At 39.1% G+C, this 13,910-nt stretch overlaps 1 protein-coding gene across 1 annotated transcript in view; it reads left to right on the plus strand.

Annotated features, from left to right (window-relative positions):
- Positions 1-1,842: 1,842 nt before the first annotated feature.
- The window catches only part of HCFC2 (host cell factor C2), a 14,729-nt gene continuing 2,661 nt past the window's right edge, over positions 1,843-13,910 (plus strand). The window contains exons 1-12 of the mRNA XM_008937322.1: positions 1,843-1,986; positions 2,361-2,521; positions 3,562-3,770; positions 4,268-4,352; positions 5,408-5,511; positions 6,105-6,293; positions 7,538-7,723; positions 8,130-8,233; positions 9,195-9,357; positions 10,341-10,541; positions 11,771-11,841; positions 13,060-13,197. Of these exons, the coding sequence (XP_008935570.1) occupies positions 1,942-1,986; positions 2,361-2,521; positions 3,562-3,770; positions 4,268-4,352; positions 5,408-5,511; positions 6,105-6,293; positions 7,538-7,723; positions 8,130-8,233; positions 9,195-9,357; positions 10,341-10,541; positions 11,771-11,841; positions 13,060-13,197 (1,656 nt within the window). The 5' untranslated portion in view covers positions 1,843-1,941. The remainder of the gene's footprint in view (positions 1,987-2,360; positions 2,522-3,561; positions 3,771-4,267; positions 4,353-5,407; positions 5,512-6,104; positions 6,294-7,537; positions 7,724-8,129; positions 8,234-9,194; positions 9,358-10,340; positions 10,542-11,770; positions 11,842-13,059; positions 13,198-13,910) is intronic.

Below are 13,910 nucleotides of genomic sequence, written 5' to 3' on the forward strand. Positions count from 1 at the left end.
CGTCTCCAGCCGCCGGTAGCACCGGCCTGCTCGCAACGGGGAAGGAGGGGATCAACCCCTCCTCAGTCCCCCAGTCATCCTGTCCTCCTGTACTCCTCTGGGAGCCGCCGGCGCTGAGGGCGAGCGGTGCCTGGGCTGAGAAAGGGCCTGGAGGCGAAGTGGGGGTGAGGGGATAGAGATACGCTGGGGTGATGGATCTTCCCGCGGCTGTGCTGCGGCCTGCCTGATGTTAGGGGCTTAATGCTGCTTGCTGCGGAAAAGGAACCTGGAAAAGTCTCTGTGCGCCTCTCGGCTCTGTTCTGCTTTGCCAGCCCCATGTCCTGTGGTGCCGAGTTCCCCCGGCACGTCTCGGCTGAAGGACTTAAGGCTGGGTAACCGCCCCGCCCCGAATGTCCACGTCCCCCTTCTTCCCTCTGGTGGCAGCTCACGAAGCTGAACGTGCTGAAAGAGAAGGCTCGGTTTAGGAAAGTGAACGTGTTGGCGCTGGGAGCCTTTCCAAACAGGAAGCTGCCCGAGACCAACTTTATTCGTGAAAGATTACACGCCTAAATAGTTACTCTGTGTGATGCTGCGTGAGGCTGGAAAACTTTTGTGTAATTTCAGAGCTTGGACAGTGATGGGAGAGTTCGGTGACCCATTTGTGCTTCTCAGACAGCCGGTGTTGGCTGCTTGCTCAACATACCAAAAGCAAGAGGAGGTAGTTTATTAAGAGGAAAATGCTTCCTGTTAGAGCTTCTTCCCAGCAGAATTTTCCATGGGAGGTTAAAGATCTGCTGTACTGAATCATATATTTAGGGAGAGAATAAAAAAAAACACCTCTGAATCTTTCTGTCTTGACAAGTAGTCTAAAAGCTTTTAAATAGTACAGTTGCACTATCATTCAAAACAGAGGTTCTGATGAGTGCTTTTTGAGTGTGTCTTACCATCACTTTTGATATTTTTTTACCTGGACTTTCTGCTAAAGGTGTTTCTCCTTTGTAGCAGTGACAAAAGGAATCCCAACTCAGTTGTTCCAGGTCCCAGCTGAGTGTTTGGCCCAAACTGACTTTTTTTTTTTTGTCTCATTTCTGTGGGCTAAGGTTCAGGGTTGTGAATTTGTCTGCCTGAGTTTGGAGTGTCATCCACTGCTGTTGCTGTGAGCGTCATGATTTTCAAGGAGCTGGCACAGAGCAAGGGCATCTTAATCCCCCACAGCGACATTTGCTGGAAGCTTGTAATTTCACACTTTTCCTCTTCATGCTGGTGAAGAAAAAGCTTAGGGAGAAAGAGCATGTATCTGCTGTAATTGTTTAGTTCCAGAACAGTTTGAACACCAGGATGCTGCCACTGGCTCCAGCGGACTCAGCCGTGCCTCTCGTCTCCCCTGTATCAGCGCCGTGCTCTGCAGATACTGACGGTGCTCCCAGAACAGGGTAATTGGATTTTCAATAGGGCTATTAAGTCCAGGCACACTGCCACGCTGCTGTAGCTTGAATAATTCTTTTTCTAGGGGTAGCTCCCTCTGGGTTAGCATAGTTATCTCTTTTGTGTAGAACTGCACTTATGTTCCTCATTAGCCTCTTTTTTTTTTTTTTTGGCAAGTCTAGGTGACCCTTGGTAACTGACTTAGTTACAGTGACTTCGTGTGCTCCTTCATGTCTTGAGTAACATTGGTTTGATAGGTGTGTTTGCTTTTCCTTTCATTAAATAAAAAAGTTTTAATTCATTTAAAACTTAGTATTCAACAAACAGCCCGATCTACAGGTAAAAGGTTAGAAAGCAGAGGTGTTTAACAATACAAATCTCTCTCTTTTTTTTTTTTTTTTTTTTTTTTTTTTTTTCCCCCCCTCTCCTATAGTTACAAATCAGTGGTTCCTTCCTGCTGTAAGGGGAGATATTCCTCCAGGCTGTGCAGCACACGGATTTGTTTGTGATGGTACCAGAATCCTAGTTTTTGGAGGAATGGTTGAATATGGAAGATACAGTAATGATTTATATGAATTACAGGTAGGAAAGATGATTGTGGTTTTGAGGACTACTTTATCTACTTATGAAAAAACGCACTGTATTACCACCTGCTGAGGGAAGTTAGGTGAGCTTTGCTCTGCTCTAGGAAGAATAAACTTTTAAAATAGTTTCTGAAGATGGGCAAAATCTAAATAGCTTTGAAAAAGAGACTTCCATCTAGTCTAAAGGTACAAAATGTTAAATGTTTTATGAAGGTTAGCTCTTATATGTCCCTTTCAATGTATATCCTAAGGAAGAAAACCCCAGCATTCCCTTAAAAATAATTCAGAAAATATACAAGTATTATCTGCATTCTATTGACTATGAATGACTATAAATGAAGATATTTCTGAATATCTTTTTCTTGTTTTAAGGCAAGTCGATGGCTCTGGAAAAAAGTAAAACCTCAAGCTCCTTCCACTGGATTGCCACCTTGCCCTCGACTTGGCCACAGCTTTTCTTTATATGGTAACAAGTGCTATTTATTTGGTGGCTTGGCAAACGAAAGCGAGGATTCGAATAATAATGTTCCCAGGTATGCTGATTTGGTTTGAATTCAATGTCTTTAAAAATAAATTAACTAGCTACAACTTTGAAGAGGAACCTTCTAGGGAGGCTGTTCTGCATCCCACGTCCTCACATTTGGATTATTTGTGCAGTGGAGTGGTTACATGCCTGTGAAGCTTCAATATTTCTTCTGCTAGTCCCACAATGATAACGCTGACTGACAGCTCTCAGAATTTTACCAAAGCCAAGTAGGCTTTGGTATTTTTCCTAAGGTTTTGGGTGATGCTCTTAAGAGTGGCTTGTTTGTTAGAATTACTGAAACCAGCAAAGTCTTGTGAGTCATCAGGAAATTCACAATGGAAGTTTCGTCTGTAATGCTGTACAAAACAGTTATGAATTCATCTGGAAATTTTTTAAAGTAACAGCTGAAATTGCCTTTATTACGGACAGACAGTGATATAGGGCTGAATTTTACATCCACAGTTGGCCTGCAGTTCAGAGTGCTAATATCCACTGAGCTATAAACTGCCAATTTCAAGCTCGGTAAACAAGAGGTATCTGGTATGAATGCCAAGACCATTATCTAAAAATAACTTGCTGATTCAGCAGCAAATGGCTAATTGCCTGTTGGCCAGCCTGAAGACATCAGGAAAGAAACAGCTTCTTTTCACCTTTGTTGCACTAGAGTCACAGAAATTCATGTCCAGTGTCCCATATCATCACGTATTTCTCACAGCTTTGCAGTTTATTCCAAGTTTGTCTCTGTGCAGTGGCTTCTGCTAAGAATGCTGTTTACTAGTGTTGAATGTTTCTCTCATGTAATGTGATATATCACGTATGAAGTGAAAGCATGTTTCCTTAGAGGCAACAAGTTATAATAAGTTCGTTTTTTGTTTTAAATCCATTTAGTTTTGGTACTCTCCACAATGCCATCAAATATTATGAGATTTAAAATTCTACACTCTCCCAAGACAGAAGTCTGTAATGGTTGGAAGTTGTATGGGTTTAAAGCTCACTTGTAATCTTGCTTATGAGTGAATCTTTCGTACTTTGACAATAATACCCTAGATATTTAAATGATTTCTATGAACTGGAGCTGCAACATGGTTCTGGCGTTGTCGGCTGGAGTATTCCTGTGACCAAAGGGATCTTGCCGTCTCCTCGAGAATCTCACACAGCCATTGTATACTGCAGAAAAGATTTGGGCAGTCCAAAGATGTATATTTTTGGAGGCATGTGTGGCTGTCGGCTTAATGATCTCTGGGAGCTTGACATAGGTGAGTTGGTTTGGCAATAGAAGTCAGTGCAGAGGCTTTACTGGTCAAGAGGCAAAACTGTAATATGTAAAGATTAATGGCATGGTGTGTGCAGATATTATTGGAACATACACCACAGTGTTAAAATTGTAATTTTTGGAATTAAATAGATACAGCATTGTCTGCATATGTTATCCTCACTCATTTTGGTTGCACTGTGTAATTGTTTCCTTAGAGTGCCTTAAAGACTGTCACTATGATAACCAATGTGAATAAACATAATGAAACCATAATACATCTTTTTGATAAACTAATAAACAATTAGTTTGTCGGCATTTCCTGTGACTTTTAAAAGAAGCTTTAAGTGCTTGTTGTTGCGCCTTCTTTCTTAAAGAGGCCATCTTAAAAAAAGTGAAGTTTTGGTTTGTTGAATGTTAGGGGTTTGTTCCCTCCTAAAATCCAGGTGGTGAAATACACAGTAACAAGCTTCCTGAGGGTTTTTATTCTTTTTCTTTTAGAAACTATGACCTGGTCAAGACCAGAAACTAAAGGGACAGTACCACTTCCTCGCAGTCTCCACACGGCCAATGTAATAGGAAACAAGTATGTCTGTTGTTAAAAGCTCAACTCTAGAAAGGTACACCTAGTAGGAGAATGATGATGCTTACCCACTACTGCTCAGTGTAAACCATCAGCCCTGTAGAGCACTTTTCTGCTCCTGTGATCCTACCTTGGTGGAAGTGAAAGAGTACCATTGCTAATGTAAGGATATCAAACTGTCAGCATTTCCATCCAGCATGGCAATCTGCCCAACCCACAAGCAGCTTTCTGAGCTTCTTAATGCACCTCTGTGCATTCTGGGGCGGTCTCAGCTGGATCTGAGTGTCTCTGTGTTTGTGACACAATGGACTATCTGCACAAAGAAAATGCCCAAAGAGTAGAACTAGTTCTAGGCAAAACCATACCACATTTTTGAGGGCCAGTTTTTCTGTAGTCTGTTCCTCATTACTTTGCTTCTTGCCAAAATGGTTTGGTTTGGCAGGTACTGTTGATAAAATGGACTTTTAAACATGGGTTTCCATCCATTTTTATATCAGTTCACAAGCTTGTGTGAGGAGAAGGAAATGTGAAAGCTCTGTGTCTTATGACCCAGCAGCTTAGCTTTTAATCATTTGCTTAAAATGTTAGTCCTGTATAGCCTGCATTATGTTTTTAATTTGGGGGATCTGACTTAGATACCAGTCTTCTAATTTTAGAGTGGTTTATTGAGAGGCCTGCACTAGTGGGTTGTAAAAGTTCTGTGTAAATGTGTGATTTTTTTGAGAGTACTAGCAGTCCGGTCGTTTGTAAAAAGATACAGTATTAAATTTTGTTTCTGAGAAGTTGTTTGCGGAGTTTGGTTTTGTATTTAGGTTCATGTTTTGTTTTGTTTTTTTTTTTTTAATCAGTTAGCTTACTAAAAAACAATTCAGAAGATAGATGTCTGCAAGAGAACTTTCTCAAGAGAGTAGCTGCAAATAAAGTCTGCTGTAAACCAGAACTATAAAGCACTGGAAATTTTCTATTTTGTCCTAGTTTGAGAGAGCACATGCAGCAGATCTGGATGTTAACTGGCTCTTCTTTTCTTTTTCCCTCTTCCCTCTTTTCCCGTATTTCAGAATGTATGTGTTTGGTGGATGGGTTCCACAGTCAGCAGGAGGTGAAATTTCTGCTCATGATGGTGAATGGAAATGCACCGGTTCATTTTCTTACCTTAATTTGGGTTAGTGTTTCTGCCTTTCTGGGAGTGGGCATTTTGGATTAATACTTTCTTAACAGAGTAGAATAAATATTTTGAAGACCCTGAGAAAAGTTCTGGGATACACAATTGTAATCCTTGCTGATTAAAGAAGATGCTGTGTTTTTACGTCTTTCTTAAGAAGTGCTTTTGTTATTATTATGATTTCTCAATGAACATTCAGCAGGTTTGCTGAATCAAGTCTTTGTTAATAAAACTTTAAGTCTAAGTAATATAAATACTCCTTCTTCATTTATAGAAGAACACAAGAGACAGATCCTGAAAAGAGTTTTTTCTAAACGTGATAGTACTATCCCTGAATCCTCAACTTCTGATCTTGTATTTGCCTGAGAGAGACAACCAGAGGTCAGAAAACTCATCCTGTATTAACTGATCATATCTTGCAAACTAATTGGAAAGCAGCCTTTGCTTCGTAATCTTGCAAATTTAAATGCAATTGTCTATAAACACAGAGGTGATTTATTTTAATTTTCTCTGAGCAGTTAAGTGTATTAACATCTGTATTGCTTGTTTTGGAAAACATCTAGAAACTAAATTTTTTGAGTTTTGTTTACTAGATACGACAGAATGGATAGGTCTGATCTCGGATTGCCAGGAGGACAAAAGTAACTTGTTACCAGGGCCAAGAGCAGGACATTGTGCTGTAGCAGTTGGCACTCGTCTGTATATCTGGAGTGGTAGAGATGGTTACAGAAAAGCTTGGAACAATCAAGTGTGCTGCAAAGATCTTTGGTACCTTGATACTGGTGAGTCAGAAATAAATGAGAGACTTTTACTATGTTCCATATTTTAATACCGTAGGGGAAACTGGTATGATCAGAACATCTAAAGCTGTAGCAAACGCAAAGATTATTTACATTTTAAAGCTTATTTAAATAAAAAGTGGTTCACTGTTGATTGTTTGAAGGCCACAGCTATAACTTAAACTGAAAAAAAAATTAGGAAGGCTTGTTTAATGCCTTTGAAAGAATGTTGTGACTAGATTCTGCATTGCATGCCATAGTCAGTAGATAAAAGGTTCTAGGGGGTGTGCTACTTAAACTTGAGGTTCCTGGCTTCTCTTCTTAGTGGCCTTTTCTGCTGCTACTTATTCTTTTTTACCAACCCACTCCTTCTCTTGGGATCATTGCTGCTGCTGCTGCTTCCTCATGCCTTGGACTGCAAAAAGATACTGTCAAATCTGGGAAGGGACCACATTTTTCCTGAGTCTGAAAGGAATTTTGGAGCACTGATCACTCACGAGTAGCTGGCTTGATGGCAGGACACTGAGATGGTATGGTGAGAGAGGGAACTAGAATAGTACTTTTGAGAGGGAGCTTTTTGCCTGCTCAAGTGGAAGCATGAGAATGGTTACTGGAGATTGCAAAACAGTCAAGAGATCATAGTCAAGAGATCATAGTTTCTGTTTTTTTTTTTTTCCCCTCAGGAAGGTCAGAAGATGAAGAGTAGCAGGGAAAGGATGTGCTTGAGCGTGTAGCCTAGTCAGGCATACAGGCAACTGAGAGGAGCAGGTCATTGGCATTGAATCATGCATAGGCTTCAGCCTCTGCAGAAGAAGTTTGAGGGAAAGCTCACTTCAGCTACAGAGAACATGTTAGAAGGAAGTGCAGTCCTCTCTGATTCCTTTCCAGGAAGACATAAAGCTTTAGGAGCTAAAGAGCTGCATGCGGCCTTTTAGAAAAGGACACAGATCTCTTGTCTCTGTAATCCCTATAATGGTGTATATACACCCCAAAGACTTAGTGGCAGCAGAATAGCCATTAAAGAACAAAGCATCAAAACTGCAGCATTTTTGAACACTCTGGAATGACACTTTCTAATTCTCTGACTTGACTTGCCACCTTTGACAGCTGTTTCTTGTTGAATCTGATCTCTAGTGTACAGAAGTAAAAAAGGAGCTGTTGGTTTTGCTGGCATTACGTAGATATTTCTTAAACTGATGGAGGGCAATTTTCAAACATGCCATTTGTGTTTTATTGGTTTCTTGTAGAGAAACCTCCAGCACCATCACAGGTACAGCTGATCAGAGCTACCACCAACTCTTTTCAAGTGAAATGGGATGAAGTACCTACAGTTGAAGGATATCTTCTTCAGTTACATGCTGACTCACCGCTGCCATCGGTGGCTGGAGTACCTGGTACTGGGCTTCCTGAGACATCCGTGCTGAATTCACAAGGTAGTAGTCAGATCACATGACACTAATGTTTGTGCAAATGCAAAGTAGAGGATTGCATAGCTAATTAATATGAGGGGTTATTTTAAAAAAAATTATTTTGAGAGAGACTCGATTTCTTTGGTTATTCCCAAAATGTGTGCAGCATGGCTATGGAAAACTCAGCTTTAACTTGCCTCTGTCAGTTTTGGCCAGCTAACTGAATATGAAGGTATATGTACAGTGCTGGCTGTGATGTGAGAAAAGCATTTTATCTGACTGTTTGGCCGTGAGGTTTCATTTCAGTCTTACAACCGAGTCTTCCTTTGGGCAACTTCAGGTCTCCCTCTTGCTTACTGTAATAGATTCCAAGCAACATAATACTAAATTTTATGTAACTGACTGGAATTTGCTTTTGTTTACCTAAAAGGTGGCTCTTCTCTACATCAAACTCTGCAATCACTGCCTAGTGTCCCTTATCCAGAAATGAAGGTGGATCATCCCAGCCAAACAAATAATGTCATTCCTAATAATGTAAGTGTAAACTGAAAAATGCCTAAGTGGCAAAGTAGTGTGGGTAGTGAGAGAACTGCCAAAACACTTTCTCAGTTTTAAAAGTCCCTGTATACTTTTTAGGCCTTAGAGAGAGAGAGAGAAAAAAAAAAAAAAAAAAAAATTAAACAAAAAAGAGACACCTGAACCTGAAGTAGGTGTCATGTTTTCTTACATCCTTCTCACTTTTATGATTGCCAGACAGTCTTTAAAAAGTCCTCTTCCTGGTAATGCAGAAAGGAAACTGCAACTGTATTGACTTCCAGAATGCTAACCGAGAGCCTGGTACCAGTGGAAATACTATTCATCCTCAAAATGTTGGTGAAATTAATGTGGGAGGCAAATATGATAAGGCATATTCCTTCCTTGTTAGTGTTTTTGTGGTGGTCTGCTTAGCTGTAGGTTCCTACTATGGTATAAACCAAATTATTATCTGTTCTGGTTGTGCAGTTGTACATGTTCCACTGTTTTGCCAATTTAAGAGGAAGGACAAACTCTGGCCAAAGGTTCACATTTTTAGAAGTTTAGAATTTTTCTTAATTCTGTAAGGCCTCACGTCTGTATGGGTTCCATAAAGCAAAGGTTGAAAGCCTCTGTAATTGTGATTTTTTTTTTTTTAATTCCCCCCCCAATCTCCTTAAGTCCCCCACAACAGACTAAACATGTGCATTAATGAACTTCCATGTAATAATATAAGAATATGAGCTCACTCTCAGGTAAAATTTAGCACGTCAGGGACACTTCCAAGTCAGAGACTTATCTTTTGTAATGTCTAAGATAAAGTGGATGGTGAGACTGGTTTCTTGCTTTAATTTAAAGTGCTAGGGGGATTTGTTGGAGGATTTTTGTTTGTTGTTTTCGAGCAAGCATTTTCATGCCATGTTTGCAACAGACATTTCTGAACTTTGCAGTTAAACATTAACAAATGTGTTGTTTTGGTTAGGTCCAGGTTTCCTTTTCATCAAACTCACTATTAAAAGTAGAAGGAAAAGAAAAGGTCGCAGCACCTGAAAACAAGATTACAGAGGAGACTATGAAAAACCATGCAGATGCTACAGGATTCAAAGAATCAAATGCCCCTTCTGTTTCGCCTGTTTGTACTTCAAGTAAGATGACTATAGAATAAAAATTAATGAAAAACTGAGAGTTAAAATTCATCTCATAAACATGAAGTAAGATTTTTTTGTCTTGCAATTTGAAATGGAGACCTTTGTAGTTAGAAAAAAAACCTACATAACTCATGCTAATTATTACTGTACATATTTTTAGAAGAAAGGAGGAAAAATGAAATCTTAAGTTGTTTGAAATGTTGCAAGGAACATGAAATTCTGAATATATTAATTATTACAATGGCAAACGTGTCTTTTTAAACATAAATAGCCCTTTTTAACATCAAAGAACAGACTGACAGGGCCCTATTAATTTTGCAACATTAAGGTGATAGTAACTTCAGGCTCTTTGACACTACTTCTGGCTGTTAATAGGGAAAAGCTGGTGTAAAATTTTGGGTAACAGAGAGGAACGTGTTTCTCTCTGACTGTAGAGGAAATAGAAGATTTCATTTCACTGAAGTGCCTTAAGTTCGGTGTAGGGAGTCCAGACTCAGCCACCTGATCTGTTTATTTTCTTTCATGTTATTTGCAGATTCTTGGATTTTAATTTTCTTCACAGTAATTTCAGCATTGTGTGGAAATTTTGGGTCTTAGTGCCAAGTGAGAAACAAACTTCCACAGTGGTTAAGCTGATTGTCACAAATCTGTGATACTGATTTATTGAGATACTTTTTCTTTGTATTAGTTTTTTTTTTTTCAAATTAATCTTTTTGTAACCAAATATATATAGAACAATAAGCGTAAAGCAAATGAAATCACCATTTTAATATAACTGTTTACATATAATTTTATGACTGCACAGGCAGATTCTTGTTAAGCTATATACCTAAAGAAAGCATTAGCAGTTAATCAGATCTGTCCTAACCTACATCTGAGCTAAACTCTGGTTTTATATGAAACTAAAGCTATTAGATGAAGTTGAGAATTGTTAGGTGTTATCAATATTGAGTTCTGGTTAATATTTTCTTTTTTTTAAGGTCCTCAGACTTCAGCAAATGTAGGTGAATTACATGACTTGGACAAACGAACTGTAAATCCTGATGCTTCTGTATCCAGTACTGTCTCCAGCACACAAACTATGGTAACCCAGCAGGCTGTTAAAACTGAATCATCAAGTACAAATGGGGCACTTGTTAAAGATGAAACTTCACTAACAACATTCAATTCAAAATCTGAAGGTTTGAAATGTGTTTCACATACTGTATTTTGAGCCATATATATCTAAGGCCATCAGAGTTCCTCTAGTGTGGTGGGATCCCCATCTTTACTAGTAGCTGGGATTGAGATAGGGCTTTGTGTGTGTGTAGGATCTTGGGCAGCCTGGATGACCTCTGCCGTGATTTAAACATCTTTTAAAATCAGGATGTTCCTTTTATACGTTTGTAAACCACTTTGTTTCCTGTAGGTGAAGAGTCCTTTAAATCTATTTATGCAGAAGCCTATTCTAAGTAGCAGGAGCAGTCAGTTTTGGTGCCCATAGCACATTGGCTTTCATTGAGTGATTGTCTGTTTATTTAGTCAGCAAAAGACTACAGATAGTTTATAGTATAGATATTTTGAGTTTACACAGTTGACCTCTGTAACAAATACGGCCAGGTCAGGTGGCTGGCTCACTGCTGGGTCAAATGTGGTGACCCCTTCACAGTCTGCTTGAAAGATCTGAAATAAGCAGCAATGTAGAAACTAAATATATCAGTAGTTTTCAGGTTTTGGTTTTTGTCAGTATCAACAGGCTATGCCTGATCATTGTTTTGAGTGTTAACAAAAGAACTGTGTTCTCTTACTGATGCTGGGAGTAGTGTAATTTTTACCAAACAGTACTGTATTTTAAAAACAAAACCCAGAAACACAAGTAGAGAATATTGATACTCCCTTTTGTTGCTCATGTGCTTTGATTTTTTTTTTTTTTTTTTTTTTTTTTAAGATCCCATATAATAAGTGTTCTTTTCCCATTTGTTAGGATTGTTTATTAACTGCTCATGGTCAGAATTCAGACTATTGATACGAGAAACAGTGCATTCAAATTAAGATTTCATATTTAAACTGTTCATAAAATGTCATCAGTATATGCCTCAATCTGGTATTTAGATTATTTGTTCACAATTATTTCATATTGATTTTATAATTTTGTTACTTTTCAGGGGTTTTTGAGCCCTGCCTTCTGTTTGTGTTTATCTGTAGCAGCCTGCTGCAAACGCCAGGCTCTTAGCAATTGTTCTGCAAATATGATGCAAGCCACAATTAGTTGTTCATGTTATAAATAGAACTGCATGCAAAAGTAATCCAAGGCATACTTTTACAACAAATACTTGTAAATGGCTGTTGAGGTCAACTTTTGTACTCTGTCGGCTTTGTGTTAAATTTTTTGTATCACTGAAGCTTTTTAAATATAACTTTTTGCTTCTAGCTGCTGAAACTGGTTGTGTCATGCCTTCAGCAAGGGTCAGTACTGGACAGACAAATGATTCGCACTCCTCTGTAAGTCTGAAGAAGTATAATCAATTTGCTGTATTTATTGTTCTGTTCATTAATTGTAATAGCTCTTCTATTTTCCTTTAATTATATCTCTGAAAGAAAAATATATATTTAGGACTTGAATAATACAGGGGTAAACATTCTTGTTGTAAAACTAATGGCATTGTGTGGGTATGATTGGAGTCGAAGGAGCAGTTGGGTCGTTGGGAGGAGATCCAAGTATGTGTTCCAGCTGTTGAATCATTTTTATGAACTGGCACAGTGGAATGGTTTGTGCTGCATGATCTGCAGGTGTAAAATGTTTTTCTCTATGCACAACTGAGTTTAAAATGAAGTACATATTAGACCAGACTAGTGCTGGCTGCTGATCTGTGGGTTCAAAACCTAAACTGACATCTTGATGTTTTTCCCTAGAGGAGATGGGGACTGCAAGCTGTAAATACTGCCTGAAAAAGTAAATGCTTCCTATTTCACCTGCTTACAACTTCATACACAAACCCAAGGTGCCACTCTTGCCACCAAAAGAGAGGAGCTAAGGATGGGAAGAGGCAGCTGCTACTAAAGTGTACTTTTGCCAAGAGCAGCTGCCACTCCTGCCCCTTTTCCATGCTAGCAGGGCCATGGCGTGTCTGTGCTGGGCACACGGACCACACAAGCACACTCCCTGCTGCCTGGAGACAAGCAAGAAGGACCATTTGTCTCCCTGGGTCAGTCAGGAACAGTTCCCATGCCCTCCACCACCATCGCCCCGTGCCCCAGCAGAGGCCCTGTCCTCAGCTGCAAGCAAGTGGAGCAGCAGCTTCCAAGAGAGTGTGTTTGGGGCTGAGCTATATAGCTCAGTCCCACGTAGAGCTACTGGTGTTGGACCATGTTGTAGAACAACCTCTGAGTGAAATTAACTCAGAACCACATGCTGCTACAGACACCTTGTTCTACAGCTTTAAACTCCTCCCCCTCCCTGTTTAAACTAGAATGTCAGAAGTGACATCTCAACTGGTTTTGGGTTTGCTTTTTAAATGATGGACTGTGACTAAATCAGTGTACAAGAACTAGTTGATTTTGAAGAGCATTTTAATAATATATACATGTTCATTTGAAGTATAGGAAGGTAGCACTGATATAAAAGGGGGTTGTCTCTTACCTATAGTAGAGTCTTAACATTATTTTTTTACATTATGTTGAAGTATGGGTGGTCTACATAACATGTTCTTCAAATACTAGAAAACTCCACAAAGACAGATGGCACCAGTAAAAGCAAGAGATCGGCTGTGGTATGATGTTGGGATCTTTAAGAACAACAGTGCTGTGGTCAGCCAGTTCTACCTGCTGCCAGAGGAAATGCTGAGCGTCTCTAACAAGGTAGCTGCTCGTTCCTCTCGGGCAGAACTTGCACGTGGACTCTGTGGCTCATGTGCTTGACAACAAAATGTGGGATTTTCTGATGCTGTAGCAGGTTCTGGTGCTTACAGGAATTTTCTGGTTGGGGACAAGTATTTTCTCATGTGTTTTGCTCACCTTTCTTTACTGTTTCCTAATTATTTTTCTTCGGTTCTTATTATAAGATAATGTGGCATGGTTTATTTTGCTAATTGTTTCTGAAAGAATTAAACTTGGTGAACTTTCAAACCAGTAAAATTTCTTAAAAACTACAAAAAGCACAACTTTTTAATATGTTATTTCAGTACAGCATTGAAATGTTTCGATCAAAGTTTATTCTCTGTTTCCAGAATCTCTGCATCTTTAACAGATGGTTAAAGATACTAATAAGACATAGGCTAGGCTGTTTAAAAAGACTAGATAGGGAACTTAGTGGGCTTTGTAGTGGGTATCTCTAACTTAATGTCGTTGGACATGTAAGTTTATATATATGTGGAATGCTCTAGGTGTAAAACTTGCAAAACAAAATATATTTTTTTATTAGGACAGAAAAGTATGCCAATTAAATCAGAAGCTATACAGCTGGAAATGCTACTTTGCTCTTACTGTCCTGAATAAAAATAACCAAGAGGTGCAGTTCAATTTAAATGACTGAAAAATGGGGATTTTTTTTTTTTTTTTTTTTTTTTTTGGAG

This window comes from Merops nubicus, unplaced genomic scaffold, assembly GCF_000691845.1.
Source record: "Merops nubicus isolate BGI_N331 unplaced genomic scaffold, ASM69184v1 scaffold48843, whole genome shotgun sequence".
Classification (NCBI taxonomy): Eukaryota; Metazoa; Chordata; class Aves; order Coraciiformes; family Meropidae; genus Merops; species Merops nubicus.